Below are 26,168 nucleotides of genomic sequence, written 5' to 3'. Positions count from 1 at the left end.
CGGAGCTTGGACTTCCGATTCAGAATTAGTTCCACTTCCAGAAACTTTCTCTTCCATCACACACACGCAGTGGGGTGGGGGAGCACTAGCACATTAGAATTCAAAAGAGAGATAAGGCTACAATTTTGGTGTATTCTTGGGTGAAAGAAAGATTACAATGCATTTTGCATTTGATAAATTTCATTTAATTAATTAACAAACCTTGCAGCAATTCCTGAATGAGTGGAACTACTCCGAAATTGAAAGGCAGCCCTGTTCCACAAAACTTGACTTCTCCCTGACCACACCCACACCTCACTTCTCCCTGACCACACCCACACCTCACTGCCCCCTGACCACTCCCTGACCACACCCACACGTCACTGCCCCCTGACCACACCCACACCTCACTGTTCCCTGACCACACCCACACCTCACTGTCCCCTGACCACACCCTGACCACACCCACACCTCACTGTTCCCTGACCACACCCACACCTCATTGCCCCTGACCACACCCTGACCACACCCACACCTCACTGCCCCCTAACCACACCCACACCTCACTGCCCCTGACCACGCCCTGACCACACCCACACCTCACTGTTCCCTGACCACACCTCACTGTTCCCTGACCACACCCACACCTCACTGCCCCTGACCACACCCACACCTCACTGCCCCTGACCACACCCTGACCACACCCACACCTCACTGCCCCCTAACCACACCCACACCTCACTGCCCCTGACCACGCCCTGACCACACCCACACCTCACTGTTCCCTGACCACACCTCACTGTTCCCTGACCACACCCACACCTCACTGCCCCTGACCACACCCACACCTCACTGCCCCTGACCACACCCTGACCACACCCAGACCTCACTGCCCCCTGACCACACCCACACCTCACTGCCCCTGACCACACCTCACTGTTCCCTGACCACACCCACACCTCACTGCCCCTGACCACACCCTGACCACACCCACACCTCACTGCCCCCTGACCACGCCCTGACCACACCCACACCTCACTGCCCCCTGACCACACCCACACCTCACTGTCCCCTGACCACACCCACACCTCGGGGTCCTGACCAGGCACCTTCCTCATTCTCCCTGGCTACGTCCACAACCCTGTCATTTTTTGGGTGCCAGTGACTGGCTGTGGGGTGCAAGAGGTAGCTTTGGTTCTCTGGGCCTCAGGCTCCCTTGTAAGCGAGGAAGTTGTGACTTAGGAAAGGCACACCTTAGCATGGTCGGCTGGCCTCCAGGGAGAAGCGGGCCCTCCAGGACCCTCGCTGCTCCCTGGCCCATGGCGCCTGGAGGCCACCCGAGGAGGAGGCCCCCCACTGCAGGCACAGTCCAGGCTGGGACACTGCAGGGGGCTTCCGGGGAAGCCCAGCTCCGGAGGAACATGCACATGCTAATCTCTGCGCGCTCCTCACCTCCCACTAAAGGGGCAGGAAAGGCAGAGAAACCAAAAATGTCCCCAGGGAAAGAGAGGTCAGGAGAAGAAGCATCAGAGAGAAATCAATATTTTCAAAGTGGAAACTAAGTGGACAAATCCTGTTTGACGCAGCTGGAAGGAGAAAGATGGTCCTACCTGCTGGTGGGAGGTGCAGGGGGGAGGTCAGGAAGAACTGCAGGGTCCCTGTCGAGAGGCTGCAGACTGGGCAGCAGGCGAGAGTACAGTGTCACACTGAGAACATGACTGGTGGGCAGACTGTCTGGGGTGGTGGGACCCCAGGTCTCCTCCTCCACCGCATGTTCATTGTTCTGCTCCCGGATGGTGGGCTATTCACCCTTTCTCTGAATGTTTGCTCCCTGCCCACCCGTTTGGTATACCAGAACTTTCTCTCTGACCAGTCGAAACAGAAAGACTCAGGGCTCTGGACCCGGCTGAGAGCAGGACAGATGGAAAGCGTGCTCTGTGGACAGGGAGACAGCCCCACCATCTAATGGCTTTGCGGTGAGGTGCAGTCCTGGAGGGGGAAGGCATTCCTAAATTTGCAATTTGGACTTCATGGTTTGCCCCCTCCCCGAACGGGTGAGCTGGCTGCTCTCCCAATGCCAGTCTCCAGGTGTTAACACGCCCCCACTGAAGAGCCTGCTCTGCCCTCTGTGGGAGGGAGCAGTGGGGGGGGGGGCAGGAGAGAGGAACACAGAGGGGGAGGAGCCTGGAGGACCCAGCAGAGAACTGCCCCTCCCAGTCTCCTGGGCTGTTTGTGTCCTGGGGGGAGGTGCGCTGAGGTCTCGAGACTGAGCTTGGACAGAGCACCTTTAAGGTCTTGTTCGAAGTCGCAGCCACCCTCCCTGGATGGAGGACAGCTCCTCACCTCCTCAGCACTGGGCGTGGCCAACGACAGGTGAATGGAGGTGACCGTGTGCGGCACTTCTGAGCAGAGGGCTCAGAACACTGCTGGTGGGCACAGGAAGTGCACCTCTGTAGTCGTGAGCCTCCAGCCTTAGGGGTCATTTGTTACCACAGCGTACCAGTAGCAAAGCTGCCTGCTACAGCCCCAGATTGGCAGGAAAGGCATTCTCTGTCTCCTGCAGGCCATGAGCACCCTTCCCGGGAAGGGATCTGGGCCGCACCTGAAGACGGCTGCCTGGGCTCGGACAGGCCACCTGCACAGAGCCCCAGCCGCGGCAGCATGAAGAAGCACCTCCCTCTAGCAGCGGTTCTCAACCTGTGGGTCGCGACCCCTTTGGGGGTGAACGACCCTTTCACAGGGGTCGCCTAAGACACAACAGTAGCAAAATTACAGTTTTGAAGTAGCAACAAAAATAATTTTATGGTTGGGGGTCACCGCAACATGAGGAACTGTATTAAAGGGTCGCGGCCTTGGGAGGGTTGAGAAGCACTAGAGTCTAGTGGATTGTGGGCTGCAGGTGACTCAGGAGCCAGCATGGGGGGGCACAGGAGGGCATTTTCCTTGGAAATTATGGCCACGCCCTAGGACTTTGCAGGGCCTGGAGGTCCTGTGTAGAAAGGTGGGCGCCATCAATACTGCAGTAGAAACTGGGTCTCTCATGGTGCCAATTGTGCAGCCTTTCTCTCTGAGCTGTTCACCTACCTTTATGCTGTGTCTTTTATTCTGGGACAGGGCCCTGTGGATTCCACTTCTTCGCTATGTGGCTCTGCCAGGCTCTGCCAACAGGAGAATGCAAAGCTGGAGGAGGGGCTGGGACCCTCGCCCTCCTGTTTCTAACAGCATTGCGTCCAGACAGCCTTGCCCTGGCCGCCCCAGCGGCTCCCGACTCTTCGTGCTCCCAGGACCAGCATCAATGTACCCACCCAGAGGGACAGCATGTCACACAAGCCCCCCCCCCAGGCTCCGAGCCCCTAACCCATGGGTCCCTCCTCCAAGCTTCTATTCTTACATGCTCTCCCTGTCCCGTTTCCCTGACTGGCCTGGCCTGGTACCGTGATGCTGACCCCACCACTGGGGGATGCTGAGGACACCTGAGGAGCACGGATTATCACCTAAATCTGAGCCAGAGACTGATCCAGCAAGGAGCTGTGCACCTGGTACGTGTCACAGCTGTACTGGGTGTGGTGCACTGTCCCCGAGGTTCAAACTGCGGCCCTGCCTACCGAAGAGAGCAGCTGGGAAGAAAGCTTTCTGAGACCACATGCAGATCCAAGGAAGGGACAGGTGTGAAGGCCAGAGTGCGCAAGAAGTTCACCAAGGCTTCTCACGAACGAATCAAGCTTCCACCAGCACCCATCTTCAGGGAAGACAGAGGTGCCAAGGGTGAGCTGTTCAATTTCCTGATAGAGAGACAGAGTTGCAGGGAGTTTGGCTCTTTTCCCAGATCACAGAGCAAAGTACAGATGGCAGCCCTGGCCAGTGTGGCTCCGTGGTTAGAAGGTCGGCCCTCGGACCGAAGAGTCACAGGTTCAATTCCAGTCAAAGGCATGTGCCCTGGCCGGTTTGGCTCAGCGGCTGGAACGTCGGCCTGCGGACCAGAGAGTCCTGGGTTCAGTTCCCGTTGGGGCACATGCCAAAAAAAAAAAAAGCATGTTCCTTGGTTGCAGTTTGGTCTCCGGCCCTGGTCAGGGTTGTTTGGGAGGCAACCAATCGATGTGTCTCTCTCACATCCATGTTCCCCACACACACTCTGTCTAAAAATAAATGGAAAAATATCCTTGGGTGAGGATTTAAAAAAAAAATTACAGATGGCCAGGGATAGTGATGTATTTCCAGGAATGCCTCCCCCCCGCCCCTCCCCCCCCCCCCCCCCCCCCCCGAGCTACCAGAATGGCTAGGACTTAGACTGATGATATCAAGTGCTGTCAAAGACTGGAGCCACTTGAACGCTCACTTTGCTGCTGGGAGATGGCCGGTTGCAGCTGCTGGAGCAGTGTGGCTGAGTCTACCCGAGCCACGCCCGTGAACGGCCTGCGCCCTGATCGCTCCACCCCACGGGACATGAGTGCTTGTGTGCACCAGCATCCATGCACGAGAAGGTTCATCGCAGCTGTACTCACAATAGCCAGTGTCGCTCAGTTGGTTGAGCATCGTGCTGTGCTCCAAAGGGTCGCTGGTTTGATCCCCGGTCAGGGCACATGACCAGATTGTGGGTTCGATTGCATGTGTGCAGGAGACAACCGATTGGTGTTTCTCTCCCTTCCTCTCTCTCTAAAAAAATCAATCAATACATATTTTAAAAAAGAAAAGAAAAGAAATTGCTGAGACGTCCCCAATCTGGTTTGGGTTCTCCGGAAGGCAGATTCTGGGACTGGGAAGGGGGCCCAAGGTTATTATTTCAGAGGTCCGGAGGGCTGGTAGAAGTGACGGAACAGGAGGGAAAGGTCAGAGCTGTGCAGTGAAGCCAGCTCTCACGGTTGGTGACGAGTCGATTCCACAGGGAGACTTGGGGCAACTTGCCGAACATGCACCTCAGAATCATCTCTTGCAAGGGTGGAGGAGCTGGGGTACGCACGTGTCTCCCCTAGAGAGCCAGACATCAGGGCGGCAGGAGGGGTGCAGGTGTCCCGGTGAGCTCTCAGCTGCAAGTCAGTCAAAACACGTAGAAGGGACATGGGCCCTGATGATGTCGGTCACACGCATATGAGACAAGTCACACAAGTAGTGCCCACTGGTTAAGAAAACTTACTATGACAAAAACTTAACTCTGGCCCTGGCCGGTTTGGCTCAGCGGTTAGAGCGTCCGCCTGTGGTCAAGAGAGACCCAGGTTCGGTTCCCGCTAAGGGCATGTACCTCGGTTGCAGTTTGTCCCCGGCCCTGGTCGGTTGTGCGGGTGGCAGCCACTCGATGTGTCCCTTTCACATCGATGTTTCCATCTCTCTCTCTTCCTCTCTCTCCCTCCCACTCTGTACAAAAAATGGAAAAATGTCCTCGGATGAGGATTAAAAAAAAACTTAACTCTGAATCCTCAGATGGTCTCGAAATAAACGTGCATTTAACCCCACCATCTCCATCTGCACACATTTGAGAACCAGAGGCCCCGCTGTGTAGGTGAGAACTGTCAGACAGGTAGACTCGCAGGGCCCTAGTTATGACCACAGGACATCAAGGAACGTCTCGGGCCCCCCAGATTCAGTGTATCAACTGCGAGTTCCCTTTCAGTTGGGCCAGCTGCCCCCCAGGCCACGGCTGTCAGGGCTGGGGAGCGGGGTCCCTGTTGATAGTTTGATAACCGTAAAACCAACTCAGTCCCAAAAATAAACACCCATTTTGGTAGTCTCTACGTCTGAATTAAAGGGGTACCCAATGTGATTAATGTTAGATTGAGGAGGAAAAAAAGTGCTCATTATATAGTCACTATTGCCCTCACTGGCACAGAACTGTCACCCACTGGCCCTGGCAGGGTGACAGCAAAGGCCATGGCCACCATCTGGCCCACAGCTGCCACCACGCAGGACTTTTCATGTGACTGAGTGGACACCACATGCACCCTGCCTCTGTGCTATCCCTGAAGCACCGTGGAAACCTGAGTCGCCAGTGTTGGGGGCTTCCTCTGGCTCCCCTGGTCCCAGACGCAGCCTGAACCTGCTCGTGAGCAGGGGCGGGGCTCTTCCCAAGGGCCTCGAGACTTTGGTTTGGGGGGTGGGCGGCAGATGTTCTTCCTTCTGTAACTTCAATTACTCTCAAGCCCCCGTTTCTCCTGGTGGTGAGCTGTACTCATCTTGCCAAGTCAAGGTAAAGTCTAGCTACTCACAGTTTAAAACAGTCGCTTTGAAGTAATTTCAGATAATTTAAGGTTCTCAGATCAATTCCAGGCTTACGTCTTAGACAGTTCCAGGGGCTGCTGCTCCCTGTCTGCCCATTCTGGTCACCCCTCTTTCTTGGTATTGGTGATGACCCTCCCATCTACCCCACCCCTGTTCTGGCCAAATCTGGCTTCTAATCCACCCCATAGCCTATGTTCACAGGGTCCCTCACCTCAGGGACCCTGGTGTTGGCATTATGAAACCCTCCTTCCCAGGTGCCCAGTAATACTCAGCTCTTCACCCATACCCCATTGGGCTGGGAAGGGAACACCCAGGCCCCATTCAGGGCTGGGCCCACCTTCTGTCTCGCTCTCCCCGACATCCTGGGGGCTTCTGTGCTCTATCTTAGCGAAGGAGCCATTCCCTGCCGTCTGACTTTGTGGACCAAACGTGAGAGCCCAGCGGAGGCCCCACAATTTGACTGTACACACGGGGGTTACATAGGTATGACCTGAATGCACCCTTCACTCAACCAAATTCAATCTGAAACCTGCTTCAGGTGTGCTCTCTCCAGGAGTTTCTCCTCTGCTCATCATGTCAAAGAGGGCAGTGTCCCTGGTGCCTGTTCCATCTGTCAAAGAAGCTGTTTCTCCTTCTTTGCAATTCTATCTGTGCTGCAAAACTCAAGGGGATGTCTCTTATGATAACTAACCAAATGCAGAAATAAGAGAGAAATTCTGAGCCCAGGGGAGAGCAAGGCTGGAGATGTGATTAAATAAGATGGAAGCGGATACACATGCAAAAGAAAGAACAACGGAAAACAGCAAAGGCCACGCAGTCGGGTGGCAGGCCGAGTAGCTGAACAAAGAGTGAAACGTGTGAGGAGCTGATGACAGTCCCCCGAGCGGGATCGTGGGCACCCGAGGTGTAGCGTGGGGACCCTGACAGGGTGTATGTACTTGGGCCAAAGGAGCCTTCAGGTCCCTGGTTTCTGCAGAGGAAGTTGACGCCACGCACCAGCCCGGAGCCTCAGTCATGCCTACAGTTCACATGGCCCCTGACTGTCTAGCCCTGCCAGCCTCCTGGCCTCTGTCCCAGCTGAATGGCCCCAGGGAGGACACGGGCCATTCCCAGCACCACAGAGCTCCTCTCGGCCTCCCTCAGGGGTGAGGCCCAAGCACAGGCTCTCTGTGCAGCCCAGTGGCACCCAGGTCTGGCCCACCCTGACCCATGGGAACTAGTCAAGAAAGATGGTGTAATCTTTGCCCAAGAGACAGAGAGGAAGGAGCCAGCAGATACATTGTTTGCCCTGGCTCCCCCTGCCCCAGCCTGCCCCAAGCAGCCACGCTTACGTACTGCCTCTCCTGACGTCTCCCGGGGCCACGCAGCCCTGCTCACTCGGGAGGCCGTGGCCAGCTGAGTGACGTAATGCCTTGTATTTCCTCCCCCTTTTCGGCCTCACTTCTTTCTCCCCCACTCTGGCTTCCCTGGAATTGCACCCCCAAAAGTGTGAGCACACAGCTTTGCCACGGGCTGTTTCCTAGGTTACGGAACGAGCCCTGTCCCTCAGCGAGGCACCTCAGCAGCATAGAAATCACACTGGAGTAGAAATGGCAGTCTCAGCAGTCTCCTGGGATGGGTGTCAGAGACACAGTCCCCTGCATCAGTTGTCCAGGGCGGCTATAACCAACTCCCACACACGGGGGACAGCACAACAGAAACTGATTCTCCCGGAGTTCCGGAGGCCAGGAGGCTGAAGCCAAGGTGTTGGCAGGGCTGCGCCCCATCCCCAGGCCCTGGGAGCATCCTCCCATGCCTCTCCCAGCTTCTGGAAGCTTCTGGGAATCCTGGGCATTCCTTGGCTTGTGGCCACATCACTCCAGTCTCTGCCTCCCTCTTACAAGGACTGTAGTGGCATTCAGGGCCCACCCAGATCATCCGGGATGATCTCTGCATCTCAAGATCCTTATTTAATCATATCTGCAAAGTCCTTTTCCCAAACAAGGTCACCTTTACAAGTCCAGGGATTAGGGTGTGGACATAGCTTTGGGAGACCATTTCTCAACCAGCTACACTATCCTCACTCTCGTGGTTGGAATGTAGAGCAGAGACAAAGGGGGAAAAAGTGAAATTCTCACTTTACTTCCAGACAGGAAAAATGCTAACGCTTCCATTTCTGTGCCGTCTGCGGGAAAAGCGGGATCCCACCGTCAATCATCATGGCAACGTGTGTTCTTTCTTTCTTGAGAGAAACAACAACGACGTGTCCGGTAATGCCTAGTGGAACAGCTCACACGCAGAGGGGCTGGGCTGGCTGCGTCCCCAGCTTGTGGCGATGAGGTCTGCTCACCCAGCCTCTCCCCTGCCTCCACCAAAGGGCCCCGAGCCCAGCCATAGTGGAGTGAAACAGTCAGTGCCCCCATTTAAAACCCATTTGTGAGAGGCTCATAAATCACACCCTTGGAAAACCCAGTCCTCATTATAACTCAGCAGAGAACAACTCTGTTCAGCAATTTAAATAGAGGTGAGTGTGTAGTAGGTTGTTTGTTTTCTCAGTCGGGGGTTAAACGGAAGGGGATTTGGTATCATATTCTTTCAGCTATGTGTGTCAATAAAGCCAGGAATAATTATAGGCATTTCTCCAAATGTAGCACTCTCTACTGTCTGATTAAGCCAGCGGCTGCTGAACACGTGTGTGATTTCAGGGGAGCCAGAAAGGCTCAGCATCCCTGTGCCCTGCCCCGCCCGCCCCTGCAAAACCACTAGGTCAACATCCCCAATTCTACAAATTCTACAATGTGAGAGCTTCCTTCCTTTGGACTCGACCCTGCTCTGATATTGCTGGGAGGGTCAGACTTTCACACAGTTCTATTCATGCATTTGTCCTGGCATTTCCCCAGAGCAAAGGTGGGAGTGTGGGGCGATACACTGGGCAGGACAGACAGACACTACTGAGGATGGACATGAGTAATCAAAGGCAAGGCTGAGTCCGGGCGACGGCTGGAGAAGGTCCCTTGTGATTCCAATTTTATAGTGAACTAAAATGAGGTATGTTCTTCCACAAAAATCAATTCATTTGACCCTCACCTCAACCCATGCAGTAGGCACCAACCTTCTCCCTGAGCAGGGCGGAATCTATGCGTCCATTTGTTCCGGCCAAAGTGACCTCAAACCAGAGACCAAAGTGTATGTGTCCAGGTAAAGTTCAGTTTCATGAAACAACTGTCTCCAGACCATGAGAAACCAGATGTTTCAGGGCTGGCTTGCCCCACAACAAGATCTCAAACATGACATATTCCTGGCGGTGGAGGAGGTCTCTGGGGATGCCACCAAATAAATAGACAGGCAACGAAAAGCTGAGTCTAAAAGCGGGGAGGGGAGAAAAGGAGGAAGATGAGGTTTACTAGGCTTTTGTGGTCAGAAGCTGAGCGGGAATGACCAAGGATCGAGGTCCGAATGCTCAGCAGCTGAAAGGCAGGGCGACCGGACTGGGGTAACTGGGAATCTGAATGGCAACCTAGGGCAACAGGAAGGGGGTGGGCTGTCCTGCCGTAGGGTCCCATAGGGGTCCCAAATCTGGACTGTTACTCTAGGGAAAAAAAACCTTTGAAAAATTCTGAGATCATCCTGGCATGGCAAAAGCAGGTGTAGACGCCTTCGGAGGAAAGGTCCCTCAAGTTAATTTGCAGGAATCCCACACACTAAAATGTAAGGAGCACAGACCCTCTGAGAGGGGCGCAGATCCTCTTATGAATCCTGAACCTGGGCTCTGGAGAGGCCCGTGGCCGGTGGCCCCGGGGCGGCTGCAAAGGGCCGCGGAGCAGTATTCTTCCTGAAGCTGTCTTAGTCCTACCAGCACAAGGAGGAAAACCGAGACGCGCAGCTCTCTGCCATATCCAGTTCCTTAACCCAAGTACTTGATGTCCAACCTACGTATCTTTCAACTCAGAGTATCTAGGGACATGTACGTATTTTGTTTATTGCATGATTATTACTATAGTCTGTTAGCATTTGACATTGCGAGTCAAACTCACAATGCAGGGACTCTGGGAAAATTTGATTGATAGGATTGACTGCTGATATTTTTAAGGAAGAGTTCACAATTCTCAGAGTGGACTCAAAAATTCTTGCCAAGTAAATGTGTAAGTAGTGAGTCTCTACAAACTTAATAACTCACCGAGTACTCGACAGGAAAGGAACCTGAGTGAGTAATCTTGGCTTTGGCTCATGCTCCTCCTGACCCATTAAATTGTACAAGGGCAGCGGTCATTTAAAGCTAAAATTAACACTTGGTGGGACTTGCCAGGGAGTTCAGATATCTCCAGTGGGAACTGTCCATGCTCTTGTGGCAGAACAACATCCACTGGTATTGCCATGGGGGGAGGGGGGATAAGAATTGAGTTTCCTGCCTTGGTTTTTCCAACAACTGCCATGTGATAACCCCTCTCTGGGCACATTGACTCAACTAATATTTACTGGTCACCCGCTATGTGCCTGGTACAAACGATGTCAGGTGCCGGGGTTAAGAGGTGCATGGGACAGGCGGAGCATATGCACTGGAGCCCGGAGATCTGGCCCCTTGACCAGCCCCAGTGTTCACTGGCCATGTGGTTTGGGGTCAAGCCCCCCAAATCATGTACATTCTAGGCACTGGAAGAGTTCTCGGTGAAAGCAGCACTCCACACTGAGTGAGTAAGAGCTCTGCCCCTTACCAGCACTGGGGTGGGAACCTGTGGTCCCTCAGAAACGGTCAGAAAGGAAGAGGCAGCAGTTGAAATGGGAGGGTGAAAGGGAGATCTGAGGGAAACCACTTGGTTATAGTTTCTTCCTTTTCTTGAATCGGGGTGTAGCTTTCACATAGTTAAATGCAATAACACACACGTCTTAATTGTGCAGTTTGATGAGTTTTTCACATGCATCCCATGTAACCACCACTAGATCAAGATACAGAATATTTCCAGCACCCCAGGAGATATAATTTTTAAAGTGAAAATACAAAAAGAATCTCAGGATTTCTGGTGGGGTTACCACACTCAGTCTTGCCCGACAGCAGAGCCATTTCCTAAGCAGAGGAGATGAGTTACAGTCCCTCTTCCCATCCTTCTGGTGACCAAGAACACCACTATACACTCGTCTTGGAGTCCAGATGGAGCCTATAAATCTTGCTTGGAACAGAGTTTTTAATTTTTTTTTAACTTTGTTAATCCTCACCCAAGGACACACTTAGCATGAGGAAGAGAGAGAGAGAGAGAGAGAGAGAGAGAGAGAGAGAGATCAGTTGCCTTCCATACATGCTTCAGACCACGGACCAAACCCACAACCCAGGTATGTGCCCTGAATGGGAATTGAACCAGCAACCTTTTGGTGCATAGGACAATACTCCAACCAACTGAGCCACACCAGTGGGGTGGAACAGAATTGTAATGTGTACAGAGCTAACTGGCCGATCCAAGGGTGAAATCTATAATGTTGCCCTCTTCCTAACATCAGACACAAAGTACTAGTTACCCAGGCCAGATTATCCTTGTTATAAAATTTACTAAATATTTATCATAAAATTGCTACATGGCAAAAAAATAAATTGGGGGGATATAGCAGCATTATTCATAGAAGCCAAAAAGTGGAAACAACTCAAATGCTCATCACTGGAAGAATGGATGAACAAAATGTGGTCTACCCATACAATGGAATATTATTCAGCCATAAAAAGGAATGAATTACTAATACATGGTATAACACAGGTGCACTGTGAAACATCATGCTAAGTGAAATAAACCATACATAAGACCACATACTATATGATTCTATTCTTTTGAAATTCCAGAATGAGGAAATCCATAGAGATGGAAACTAGATTAGTGGTAGCTTAGGGCTGGTGGTGGGGATGGGATATAGAAAGTCAATAGCTAATGGGGTTTCTTTTTTAGGTAATGAAAAGGTTCTAAAACTGACTGTAATGATGACTGCCCATATTTATGAAGATACTAAAACCAACAAATTGTACACTTTAAATGGGTGAACTATATGGTATATGATTAAATCTCAATTAAGGTGGTTTTAAGAAAAAAAAATGGAGGCAATGAAAAGTAAATTGAACCATTATTCATAATCTTACTACCCAAAGATATTCACTATCGACACTTCAAACAATATTTTTCTGGTACTTCTTTATGTATGGTTTTGTTGTTTTACTTAATGGAGATCGTACAAAATATAAAGTTTTATAGTTCTGGCATGATTTCCAATGTACATCAGTCAGGATTTATTTGCCAATAACAGAAGTTTCTCAACTTATTTTAAGCAGAAAAAGATTTATTGGAAGGACTTTGATGCTGACAAAATTGTTGGAAAGACTGGAGAGGCTCTCCAGGGATGGACAACATTGCAGAACTGACAAGCCAGGGTAGCTGCTGGCATAGATAGGTCAGGAAGGTGGGGGGTCAGGAAGCTGCCACTGTGGTTGATGATCCAGCAATGCCCTCTTTAGCAGTGATCCAGGGACTAGAAAACTGCCACTGGAACTGTTGGCTTCACAGCAAGATCACTGGGACCTCTGCTTACGATGCCCTCCCTCTACACATGCCGTGTCTACCAGCGGAAACTACAAAGGCCACAGAAGTGTGACTTCCACTTTACTTCTCAAGTAAGTGCATTTAATTGGCTACACTTACGTCATTTCAGGAACCCTAGCTGCAAAGGAGTCTGGAAAATATGACTGCCAGCTCTCCAGGCTCTGTACTCTAGGAATGTATTTGTATATACCATGTTGTTATAAACTTTCACAATTTTTTAAATAGCTGTATAACTTTTCATTAAATATAGGGCAAAAGTAGGTTTACAGTTATTCATATAGAAAATAATACCATAATTAATAAATAATACTACAAGGATAAATAAACTCTGTTTTCCATACTCACAACTATAAACCTATTTTTGTCCACCCCTGTATATATAGCAACACTTAATTCATCAACTCCCACCCATTTAGGTTGATATTATAAATATTAATATTCCAAAGCTTACTATTATAAATAATGCTGTGATGATAATGCCAATAATAACAGCTACAGTTTAATGAACACTTCCTTCTCCTAGGAAGTGTGCTAGGCCCTTTCTATTTACTGTATTTGTCGTTCATTTTTTTAGTTAACACTCATAGCCTCCTTAAGAAGTAGCTAGCATATCCCCATTGTACAGATAGCAAAGCTGAGGGTTAAAGAGATGTCAAACCTAAACTTGACACCAAAGCTTGCACTCTTAATAATTACACAAATACTCATGGAGGGGGGCCTTTATCATAAAAGAAATGACTTCTATGGGACAAATGATCAGAAATAGAATTAGGGGTTCCAAAGCTGTAAACATTCCTAAGGCCCTTGAAACACATTCATTAGCAGGCGAGATTCTCAAAGTCATTGTCAGGACGGAGCCGCCTCAGTGGCAGGAATTCACTTTCACCATGCGGATGCCTGGTGGCTGTCTGGCACACTGTGGCCACCGTGTGAATGCTTCTTGAATGAGTTATAGTGTGTGTGCAAGTAGGAGTGCGTGAGGGCTCCCCAGTTCAAAGAACTGCATTCCTTTTGATGGGTAAAATACAAGCTGCTTCGCAGTGAGGCCGGCTCTCACTGCACATGTATAACGAGTGCCTGGAACATTCAACCCTCAGTCCCTTCACACGCCGGGTGACTCACCACCCAGGCCCGGGAATCAGGTGACTGTGAAGAGGTCTAAATTGACCTAGTAAGTTATACCAGAGCGCATCAGAGTGACACGCATGCGGCTGGAAATTGGGAGTATTTTTTACTGAGTGCTACTGCTTCTGTTTGGATTATTTCATAAGTCACGTGCCCTATTAAATGACAATTCTCCATATAAATATCAGCAACTGACATACATTGTCAAGTTCACCAATGCCCAAGGAAAGTTAGACTGTCGACCCAATGCCTTGGGAAGTTGCATTAACCAGTACAGGCACTAAACAGCCTCAAGTTCTGCCCTACCTCCCTACCAGGAAGAGACAGCAACAGTCAGTCATATTCACACAGCTAGCAGCTGAGGGGCTTTGTATGGCTAGCACCAGGTACTCAATGTACTGCTTTTCCCTGCAAAGTTTGGGGACAGTCTTGGAAATTTCACCAAGATGCCAAAACACCTGTAGAACACCAGCTGACCTCTGACCAGGTGGATCTATACTCCAATGGGTTTTTCAGTCGTTCAGACTATCACGTGGGGTTAACACAGTGTATACCCCCTTTTTAAAAATCCTAATGTTAATAAAGAAAGAGACTCCTTTTTGTGCTACCTAACCCACCTCTCGGAATATATACTATGCAAGAGTCTTTAAAGGGATGGAATTACAACTTTTATTATCAATATAGAAAATACCTGGTGAAAAATCAGATGTCCTTGGGCTATGTCCCCCAGGCTGCTGTCACATCTATGAAACTATAGCAGGTCCTGCTGGCGCTGTCCGAGGAAGGCTGGGAGGCAGCATTGCCCAACTGGACCTTAATGATTTTATTTATTCCACATGGCCTAAAAACATGCTGGAACATAACTTGCCATAATTTTTCTGGTGACTTCTCGGAATCACTTTTTAATTATGAATAATGTTTTTAGAGACACTCCTGAGAAATTTTACCCAAGGTTCCCTTGACAACCATCCCATAAAGTATCTAAAGTGAAGCAGCTTCCACGGCCAACACAGAAAATCAACTTTAAGGCACGGATTCCTAAAAGATCCATCCGTCATCTTTGCTGAGAAACACTCTCACGATTCACACATGCCAAGAGGCACTGAGAAATTCAGATCAACAAACATAACTAGAAAAATACATTTACTGTCAAATAACATTCATAGGATTTTGTAAGACATAAATTGTGTAACTTCACTGCCTTTTTTTCTTTTCTTCTAGCTAGGAATTTTTCTCTGTGTGTCTAAATTATTGCCTTTCTACCCTCAGTGGAAGGTTTTCGGCATTTACCAGATCCGCCATGTCTATGGCAGGAAGGATCCTTGCCTCTTGGCTCAATCCAGGCCACTCAGATATTACAATGTTTGTGCAAGATACGGAGAGTGGATTTCCATTTCTGGAATTTACTTTCAGAAAATCCAACTGCTGTGCATCCAGCAATCAAGTAGGGTCCCAGAATGGTGCTCCTTGGGAAGTGCTCCTAAGGAGGAGATGGGCAGGGTCGGCCCTGGAATTCCAACACATTTTGCAGGTGCAGCAATTCTGGCTTCCACTTGCATTTGTCAGAGTTGACAGCTTCTCCAAAAATGACGATGTCGTCATCAGGCTAAACAGAAACATAAATAAGCCAATTAGCTTTCAAGGGAGCATCCCAAATGTTGCTTAAACAGGCAGGTATTTTCTAGTCAATTACTTTAAGTGGACTTGAATAAACACCGAGATTATTTGTGCACGGGTAAAAATGGCGGTGATCTTTTTCCTTCCTGGCCCCCAATTATCCAGGAAGTAAAACATTCAAAGATGAGCTTCCTACCTTGTTTCAAGTCCTTAAAGACTGAGGTTGTCACTTTCGATTCACACAGGGTTGAGCGCTGGGACACAGTGGAACAAGGCGCCTGCTATGTTGCCAGGAGCAGCAAACATTGGTCACCCAACTGCCTTCGTCTCCGCACCCCCACCCCCAAGCCTGCTTGTAATAACTCAAAAGTTAGCTTTCTCCATTACCTCTTCCAAATATCCACCTCTCCCGTCACCCCACGCCCATTCGGGGATGGGCAATTATACGAATTCTCCACAATGAAAAGCAAGATTGAAACTAGGTCTGTCCCCCCACCCTGATAAAGGTCTAATTGGCTTCCACCGTGGGCTGCAGGGGCACTTCTTGCAGGACTCCCTGGAGCCCAGCACACTCGCACCCTGGCCACCCCTCCCTAAGAGAAGAAAGCAACTGGAACATTTCCCTGAATGTGAAAATCTGCGAGTCCAGCGAGGAAGGCTTCTGGGAGCGAAGCACAGAGAATTCCGTAGTCAGATTAAACAGTGTCCTTGTCTGCACTGCAGAGCTAAAAGAGCGTTGGTGCAAGAACCAAGATGGTTTTGTTTCCGCCTTCTAAAAAAATGAAGACGATGCTGAAGATGGGGCCAACAATATTCCTAAAGCGCACAGTTTGAATTGACCCTGTAGTTTATCAGCTAGCAAATTCTTTTGGCAGAGAAAATACCCTTGAATTGAGAAAAAGTGCTAATTTTAAGTCTCTCGTTTTATACGAAAATGTGCTCTATCCTGTGCCTCCTATTCCGGGCAGCTAAAGGGAATGGTTTCTAGCAGTTAAAAGGGGGTGAAAGCCCCTCGGGTATGGCTCAGTGGTTGAGCGTCCACCCTTACACCAAGAGGTCGTCGGTTGGATTTCTGATCAGGGCACATGCCCAGGTTGTGGGACGGAACCCGAACCCCAGTGTGAGGCATGCAGGAGGCGGCTAATGGATGTTCCCTCTCATCGATGTTTCTATATCTCTCTCCCTCACCCTCCCTCTCTTTCTAAAACCAATAAAGAAAATTTAAAAGAAAAATTTTTTTAACGGGGTCTGTGTGTGTGAAAGACGGTGGAGGGGAATTGGATCTTCTTTCTTAATCGGAGACCACACCTGGTCTCCCACCACCACCTCCATCCAACAGCTGAGCCGCCAGCACGAAAACTCTACTCGGATAGGGGCGATCTTCGTGCGCGACAACTAAGGCTTGGTTCAAGGGGCTTTGTGGAAACGCAGATGAAAGCACCAGCCTCTAATTCCCACCAGACATCCCCCACCCATCCACAAGCACCGGGTGTCGCTCTCTCCCGCCTCCTCTCCGCGACCCCAGCTCCCTCTGATCCCTACTTTCCAACCGGAAAGAATTGGGGGGGGGGGGGGATTCGGAGCAAAGCCGGAGCGACTGGAGCGGCAGGAAGATGGGATTTCAGCGTGAAATCGCACAGCCCCACCCACGTATGCGCGTCACGCACACCTTCCGACGTGCACAGCAGCCTGGTCCCAGCTCCCGGCCCGCCGCCTGGCGGTGCGCAGTGAGACCCCCAGTGTACCGTGCGCCCCCCGCCGTGAGCACCCAGCGCTCGTGCTCCCGAGCCTCCCACTCCCCGTTCACCGACCCCTGCACCCAGGTGTCCGCGACACCCGCTTCCGCGCGCTCTGACCGCCGGGTTCCTCGCCCTCCGCCCTTCCTGCTTACTCGGCTCTCCTGCGACCGTGCACGTTGCGCCCTCTTCCGCCAACTTGCCCTGGACGCGCTTCTAACCCCGCGGGCCGTCCCAAGACTGCGATAAAAAAAGCGGGGACCACACCGCAAAGTGTGCGGGAAACAATACCCCTCAGCGCCCGCACCCAACGCCGGGAGTAGTAGTTCCATCTCTTCTGTGGCATTAGGAGCCCCGGCGACGGGGAAGCCTGGCCCTTGGCCCTTTCCGGCTGCCGCGTCACCGACTGTGCCCAACTTCCAAAGCCGGGTTTCAGCCCAGGGAGGGGATGGCTGGCGAGGGGGCCGCCACCCCTCACCTGCGCGCCTAGCCACCGGCTGGGCCCCGCCGCCGCTCCGAGCTCAGTCCGGCTTTGACGCACCCGGAACCCCGGACGCGGGACGGCCCTCTACTGTGGGCGTCGCTTTCTTCTCGCCGGCGGGACAGTGTTGCCAGAGAACAGCTCTCGGGAAACCCGTCTTCTGTGCCGGCTTTTAAAAGAAAAGAAATGCAAAAACAAAAAGAAAAAAGAATCCGCTCCAAGCTGGAGGTTGCTCACGCCCCAGATTGGGGAGATGGCGCACACCCTGACTGCGCTGGAGGGGGCCCATCCAGCCCTCCCGCCCGCCTACCCTGCTGTAACTTTCTCCACTAAACCTCCAATGAGTTAGCGCACCTCTGCCTACAGATTTGTTAGATTAAGGAAAAAGTTTCCTAATGTTCACTTGCTTTGCAAATAGTCCCCTTATATTAATGAAACGAGTGTGTCTTTAAAGTACTATAATAGCCCCATATTATAATCAGCCTTATGCTGAGGGTTAGCTATTTCTATTATTACCTGCTAGAAAAAAAATTTAGTTCATCATATTTGTGCTTTCTTTGATGTGCAAAAATATTTGTCTCAGGTGAATAGGTTTTGTTTTTTAAAGGAAAATTTGGGGTTGATGTTTTTGAAAGGCGGTTTCAGCGCCGTCGTTAGTGAAGTAGTTGGTTTTCAGACTGCAGGGCTGTGTGTAATTGATAAAACCACTATGGAATGTCAGTGCACACCAGACTAAGACTCCTCCAGCTCAGGGTTTTCCAGCCGCGATCTCGGGCTCGCTGGAGGCAAAAAACTTGGCTTTGCAGGGAGCGGATGAGCGGCCTCTCCCTGAACCGGGATTTTGAGGCGACATTTCTTTTTTCTTTCTTTTTTATCCACACCGGAGGACATTTTTTTCCCCCGATATTTTGTTAAGATAGAGGGGGTGGGAGAGAGAGAGAGAGAGAGACATCGACGTGAAAGGGACACATCGAGTGGCTGCCACCCACACGACCCAACCAGGGCCGGGGACAAACTGCAACCGACCTACGTACTTTTTGCGAGAACCGAACCCAGGTCTCTCTGGACCGAAGGCCGTTTCTCTAACCGCTGGGCCAAACCGGCCAGGGCGAGGCGCCATTTCTGTTAAGCCGGGATGAGAGCCCTCCAGGAGCACTCCCAGCTCCAGGCAGCCCGTTGTGGAAGGTTGGCAGGCGGTTGGCGCGGGACGCTCGCTCCCGGGTCCCTGGCCATGCCCTTCGCGCTGATCCCGGGCGCCGCGCGCTGCCGGCTCTGCAGCGGGATCTTCGCCCTCCCCAGAGGACAGTGGAGGTCTCTGTGCTTTGGGAGGGGTGCCCTTAAGTCCCCGGGCATCTTTTCAGAGATGGAGAAAAAAGCCAAGCCAGGCCAGGCTTGGGGGGCGGGGAAAGAAAATGCAGAGGAAGGGGCTACACCCTCTGCCCAAATGCCAAGGTTTAGGGTTCGATCCCGGGTCAGGGCACACACAATAATCAACCGATGAAAGCATAAATAAGTGGAACAAATTTCTCTCTTTAGAAAAACATATATATGTATATACATACACATTTAAATATATATGATATATATTAAAAGAAAGGACTACACCCTCACCCCAGGTAAAGTTAGAATAAACTTGTGGCCGCCTTTTACCCAAACCAGGTGCAGCTTCTGTGATTCCCCGTATCCTTGCTCTGGGACCTTGCTAATCACTATAATTAATTACCAGTGGCACTAACTGTTTGTTTCCCAGAACCGAAACTACTGAACAGTCCAGTCTGAGAGGAGGACGATGCTCTTTGGAGAATCCATGAGAGCAGAATCAGCCTCCAGCAGGCACTCTGGGGTGCCTCTTACTCTTGCCCAACGCACCCTTCTCCCTCACCCCCAGGCAGGCCGGGACTCTCGCCTACGGCCAAACGCTCACAAAGGGTCCTGGAGCCCAGTGCAGGAAGGTGGATCGACTCTAGTTTCTGCCATGTAACCAGATTATCAGAGACGCTGACCAACCTGAAAGCAAACACTTTGTCCAATGGAGTGACTTCCAGTGAAAGAATTTATTAAAAACAAACAGAAAGGTAACTTCTCTCCCTCTACAACTTGGAAATGAGTGAGCAGAGCCAGTTACTGTCTTGAACACTTGAGTAATGAATCACTAGGCAATTGCTCTGGATACTGTAATTACTTTTTAACAATGAATAGCAATACTGTACTTGTCTGATCATTTCTGGGAGTAGCAGCGATGCAAAGAAAAGTTGGTGATATCTCCATGAGTCTTACACAAGGAAAGAAATGAGAAACTGAGGCACTCTTTTGGATAGGTCAGACTAAAAAAGGCCCCCAACAGTGAAATAGTCATAGACGTGGTACTGGGCACTAGCAGGATTTCTGTAGTAACCACATCCGTGTAGACCAGGGTTTATGAATGGAATAGGTTGGAATCTCAGCAGCTCTGGATTTTCTGTTGCCTCAGCTTTCTACGGCCCTGAAACTTCTCCTTAAACTCCCACTTCTGAGGTTCGAACCCCTCCCCCGTCCCCACCCCCACCTCCTTAAGTGACCAAGTCTCTGATCCCCTTCTGCCACCGCAGCAGCCTCCCCAGGAGCCCATCCCGTTGGAACAGCTGTGCGTTTGCTCCTTGACGCGAAAGCTGGTTTCCGCGGGGGATGGGCCTCAGGTAGGCGCCCGGCACCGCCAGGGGAAGAACAGTTTGGGAGCATCTGAAGCGAAAAATCCAAGCAGATGCTGGGCCCGCCCCTTTCCTCTTGGGGCCTCAATTTCTTCCAGATCAGTTTCCTAATGGAAAATTCCTAAGAGGTGGGGCGTCTGCGAAGGCGAGCTCGTGCGCCTCTGGGTGCTCCCAAACTCGCGAAGCGGGACCTGCTAGGGGGGAGGGCGCCCCGCAAGCAGGCCGCGTGCTGGAAGCTCTTGGCCTCAGTATGTCGGAATCCTCTTTCCACTAGGTTCTCTTCCTGCCCTCAACTTCCCATTATTCCAGATTCTGCAGGCTCCTGCCTGGGCTGTAGGCGAACTGCCGGTCCTGGGTGATGCCCTGGATTTCGGGGATCATTCATTCTCTCTAAGCGTCCCCACTAAGTCTCCAAAGGCGGGTCTCATTGCTCTGGGCGAAGTGCCCGGCTTTGGGCCCAAAGCAAGGACCAGGAAGGAGGTATATCCCTCACAAGGGCCCAAGGTCCGGGGACACGCAGCGGGTGTCCCAATTCGAAGCCACCTACAATCCTCCTGATCGCTCCAATTAGCACGAGATTAGCACTTTTCCCAGATTACATCTAGCCTGTGGATGTTTGTCCTAAGTGTCCTGCTCCCAGGTAGAGAGGGCCCCTGATAAGGCCCCAATCAGGCGCAGCGTTGGAAGGTTATTACTGCACTATTCCACACAGACAGCACTATCCTTCCCACCTGGAAAACTTCGAGGGCTGAGCCCAAGGACTTTGGGTACTTTGGGTGGAGCAATCGGAGACCTGCGGGGCGGGCGTGCGTGTGTGTTGAATGAATGTGTTGGGGTGGGGGCTGTACAATGCCCGCTTGGGAATTAGCTGGGACAAGGGGGCTGTACAATGCCCGCTTGGGAATTAGCTGGGACAAGGGGGCTGTACAATGCCCGCTTGGGAATTAGCTGGGACAAGGGGGCTGTACAATGCCCGCTTGGGAATTAGCTGGGACAAGGGGGCTATACAATACCAGCTTGGGAGTCAGCTGGGACAAGCTTTGGGCCTGAAAGTGTCCTACACGATTCGTCTTGAGTCTCCAAACACGCCGTATGCTACCTCTCAAACCACGCAAATCGCTCGCGTCTGGCGAATCCGAGAACAGTGGCTGCCACTATGAAAACCCGATGTGGAGATCTCAAGTACGCTTTCCGTAAAACCCAGGAAATTCGTTTGCGAAAAGTCTCAGTGTAAGGAGGATGCTCCAACCAACTGAGTCACACCGGCCAGGGCGAGAAAAGTTTCTGTTCCTGCTACTTGTCAGGTTTCTCCCACTTCCACTTAGCCATGTTTCTGCGATCTGGGTAATCCCCTTCAAGCCCGGGAGGAATTCTCCCGGGTCCATAATTGAGGATCGGAAATCGTGGGGGTTAGGGAGCGTTAAATCCTCCCGAAGCAAGGTTGGTGCAGGCGCGCACTCTGGGCGGCCGGCTTCAGTTGCCGCGGGGCCAGCTTGCAGTCCCTTCCCTCTTGGAGCTCCTTCACCAGGAAGCCCCGAGTCCACTACCGTCCACGCAGCCCCGCGCAGGATTCGGGGCGCAGGAGTGGGCCCCGGGCGCTGCGTTTGGGCACAGCCTGCCTACGGCGCTCGCGCGCGGCCCGACCCTCTGAGCGCACTGCTGGGAACAGGAAAGCTTTCCTGGATTCAAAACCCCAAGAGAAAGTACTGGTTCCTCGGTGTGCCCGGAGTTTGGTGGGGAGCCACCAACTCCGAGGCTCGCACGGCTTCCCGGTTTTGGAGCACCTGCCCTGTGAGCCAAGACCAAGATGATAGGGTGCCGGGCCTGGTAGGGGCCCCGAGCGGGGGTCTGCGTTCTGTCCCACCCATCGAAGGAGCTACGACGCATCCCACCGCCAAAAAACTTCAGACCTTCAAGAGGGTCCTTGGTAAAGGTCAGGAGCATCTGCAACAGAAAAGGGGGTCGCAGGCTGCGTCCTCCAAGCGCAGGGGAGGGAGGCAGGTGCCGGGTCATTGTCGGGCCGTGAGTTCTCTGAGCAGCCGGCTCTTCTGGGGCGCGACGGTGAGGTCCCAAGAACGGAGATCTTAGCGCCGGGCCAGCCTGCCACGGCGTCTCACTTCCCGGCACCCACTTCTAAATCTGGCGCCCCACAGTCCCACAGCCCTACACCCCGAGGAAGCCCCAATACCCCGTGCCCTGCGTCCACTGAGGCTGCCCTCCAACCCTGCGCTTGGGCGAAGCTGTGGTCCTCCCAGCAAGCGGGTTTGCACGGCACCTGGAGGATTCAGGCTCCTAAAAGAGGTGTGGTTTTGTGCAACCGGGATGTTTGGAGGATCCCACCCTCGGATTGCAGGCACCGGGACTGGAGGAGGGTACGGAGGAGGAGGGACAGGAGGACTCACGGGAGGACTCTTGAGATCCACCGCAGCCGTGAGTGAGAGTGCCGGGATACACCATGGCCGCGTCTCAAACCGGCCTCTCCATTCCAACTACCTCCGACCCCCACGACTGCTCGCCCAACAATCCTCGCTCCGTGAGCTGAAGCGCCCGCCGCAGCCATGATTCCCCCAAACCTCCGCTGCGCTGGGTCCGGCAGTAAGGAGCCCAGGCTGTGAGCCGTGTTCCCACCGCCGCCCTGGGCGAGGCCTGGCAGTTCCTGGGCTCCCGGCCCACTCGCTCCGCGCGGCCCGCCCGTCCCCGAGGCCTCTGGCTCCTCCGGGTAAGGCGCCAATCTCCTTGCGCTCCCGCGTTACCAGGAGAGAAAGGGCAGAAGGGTCACTTCCGAGCCTTTCTCTCGACCCTCCCGGAGGTGGGTGGTGGTGGGGGGTGTTCTTCTCTGGCCTCCCCCAGCTAGGCTCTCGGGCCGGCTACGTGGGAAGGGAGAGAGCGCGGGTCCAGCGCGGGCTCGGAGGACTCGGTCTCCCCCGGCCTGGCCCTTAGCCGGAGGGACGCGCCACCTCTCCTGCCCCGGAGCCACAGAGGAGGTCGCGGCACCCTCCCCTCCTCCCTTCCACCTTCGCTCCTCCCCGCTGCCCTTCAGAGCTCCCAGGTCCCGAGACCCGCTCGCAGTCCCCGCCGCGTCCTGTGCGCTCACCGGGACTTCCTCGAGCTCGGGCGCGCGCCTCCTCTCCTGGGAGGGTCCCTGGAGGCAGCGACTCTGAGGCGCGCCTGTGACTCCGGGGCCGCCGCCGAGTCCAGAGGCGAGGTTCGCCGCCCCCGCCCCCGCCGCGGTCCCTCCCCCCCCCCCAGAACCCCCCTCCCCGGGACGCGGCGCCTGAGTGCTCCGCCCGAAGGCGGGTCCGCCATAAACAAACGCGGCTCCACCGCACGTGGACCTCGGAGCTGCTGCGCCGACCAGACAGATCGAGGGCTTCGGGCGCTGTCTCCGGGCACAGGAACCCTGCAGGGAGGGCAGGAGAGCGCGCCGGGCCCGGCCCCAGCCGCCTCCGGCCCGGCCCCAGCCGCCTCCGCCCGGGCCGCCCTCCGCTCGCCTCCCGCTCCATGGCTCCGCGGCCGCCGCCGCCCTTGCCGCCCTCCAGCCCGGAGGGGCCTCGGGACAGCGGGTACGAGTACTCGGTCAAGGACTAATTAGCACCGCCGCCTCCGCGCCAGCCCCTCTCCATCTCCCACGGAAAGCCGAAGCGCGGGGGAAAGCGGAGAGGAGGGAAGAGCGAGAAGCCAGTGGGAGTCGGGCTCTGGTCGCCGCGGGACAGTCGAGCCCGGAGGAGGCTGCGCCTGGCGCGGCGGCGGGAGAGCGCGGGCGGCGCCGCTGCTTGTGCCGAGCTCCCGGGCCGCGGCTGCGGAGAAGGTCCCGGTGCCCCGACCTGCCCGGCGCACCTGCCCGCGGCCGGGCCTCAGACTCACCTGGCCCCGGCACCTCCTTCCCCGTCGCCGCCGCTGCAGCCAGAGCGGGGCTCCCGTGGGCCTGGAGCACGGCCGGGTCTAATATGCCCGGAGCCGAGGCGCGATGAAGGAGAAGTCCAAGAATGCGGCCAAGACCAGGAGGGAGAAGGAAAATGGCGAGTTTTATGAGCTGGCCAAGCTGCTCCCGCTGCCGTCGGCCATCACCTCGCAGCTGGACAAGGCGTCCATCATCCGACTTACCACCAGCTACCTGAAGATGCGCGCCGTCTTTCCCGAAGGTGAGGCCGCAGTGGGTGGGGGGAAGCTGGGAAGCCCGGCTGCCTGGGCCCCGAGCTGGTCCGTAGGGCCGTTTCATCCTCCCAGCAGCCCCAGGGAGTCTTGGGGTGGCAGTGTCAGGGACCTTTGGCTCCTGCTCGAGAAAGGGGACAAGGCCTTGGAGCTCCAGAGACCAAACCATCTCCTGGCCCAGGGTTGAGCTGGGAGCACCAAGAATTGATCTATGAGTGTGCTATTGCATTCTGGCTGACCTTCATTCCTTCCTCCTTTTCTTTCTTCATTTAATTCCCTTTTACTTTTTTCTTCTTTCATTTCTGTCTGTCTTTCCTTGAAGGGGGAGCATGTGCACCCCTGCAGAGAGTGAAGGGAGCTTGCCACTCCCAGCACGTCTCCCAGAATGGAGTGCGCCCAGCGGCCTGTAGGCCCCAGCGCCCTAAGAGCATTTGTGGGCCGCCAGGCCTGAGACTGGGGCCTCTCAGGCCGCCCCTTCTCTGCTCACCTTCCTTGGGCCTGGGCCTGGGAGGTCAGGGTAGAGAGAGGGCAATTGTTGCGCTCAGACTCGGCAGGAGAGAGGGAGTCGATTAGTTCGAAAATGGCAGGCCGGCCTAGGCACAGTCTCTCCCCCTTCCCCCCATTAGAATTAAAAACCCAGAGGGGCAGGTGCCATGGTGGGCAAGGGTCTCCCACATCCATGGGTCCAGGACACTCACAGTTGTAAGAAATGGTGGGACGCTTTGGCCTGCATTCCCTGCCAGCACTGGGCCTGAGGGTGACCAGGTGACCATGGCAGCCAGACGGGGCACCCGGGCACTGCAGGACTGGTCACCATAACATTTGCTTTTGGCGTCCCTGTGGTTCTGAACCAGTCCCCCTGCAGCATCTCTGTCCCCTGTGGGAGTTGGGGGGGGGGTGTCTATCACCAGAGATCCTGACACTTGGCTTGATGGGTGCCCCAAGACCTCCAGGTGGCAAAGCATCCACAGGGCTGTGCCACCTCTGGAGCCCCAGAAGCCTGTGCCCGAGTAGGGGTACAACCTCAGCGGCAGGGCACTAGAGGGTCTCTGCAGTGCGGTGACAGGTGTCCTCCAACACCCCAAGGCTCCCCCATTGAGGCAGTCTCCAGCCAGGTGATGGGCCCAAAGTCCCTACGCTCAAATTTGCAGTGCTAAGCTTGTTCTAATCATCTTTGTGTCTGGAGCTGCACTTCACACGGCCTCCCGCCTCACGGGTGGAGCAATGAGGGCCTGTTGGCCAGCTTGACGTCCAGCTTACAGTGTGGCTGGCCTGGGAGCTGAGGGGGCCGAAGCAGTGGCCTGGCCTCACTGGTGCCTCCCAGCTGGGCTGTGCAGCCACCACCGGGCGCTTTCCTCCAGGTAGCAGAAGCCCATGACCTGCCCACCGGAGCCCAGCATACACTCTTTCTCTTTCCAACCCTGATCAAATGAGGAGCTGTTGGGCAGTCGTGGCTATTTGCCCGCCCAAGGACGACCCCTCCACCCAGGAAGCAGAGGTTTCTTCTGCATCTGAAGTTTCAGTGAAATTAAAAGAGAATTGGGTTTTACACTGGCCAAATGCTTCGCACCCTGGAAGGAGTGATGGTAACTGGTGTGTTCCCATGTTCTGTCTCTTTATCCGAATGCTA

At 53.5% G+C, this 26,168-nt stretch overlaps 1 protein-coding gene across 1 annotated transcript in view; it reads left to right on the top strand.

The window, feature by feature from the left end:
- The first annotated feature begins 23,690 nt into the window (after positions 1-23,690).
- Positions 23,691-26,168, top strand: part of SIM2 (SIM bHLH transcription factor 2) — a 39,295-nt gene continuing 36,817 nt past the window's right edge. Inside the window, exon 1 of the mRNA XM_036243468.1 lies at positions 23,691-24,528. Coding sequence (XP_036099361.1) covers positions 24,354-24,528 — 175 coding nt within the window. The 5' untranslated portion in view covers positions 23,691-24,353. The remainder of the gene's footprint in view (positions 24,529-26,168) is intronic.

Source organism: Molossus molossus, unplaced genomic scaffold, assembly GCF_014108415.1.
Source record: "Molossus molossus isolate mMolMol1 unplaced genomic scaffold, mMolMol1.p scaffold_m16_p_5, whole genome shotgun sequence".
NCBI lineage: Eukaryota > Metazoa > Chordata > Mammalia > Chiroptera > Molossidae > Molossus > Molossus molossus.
This window is presented reverse-complemented; position numbering and strand designations above follow the sequence as displayed.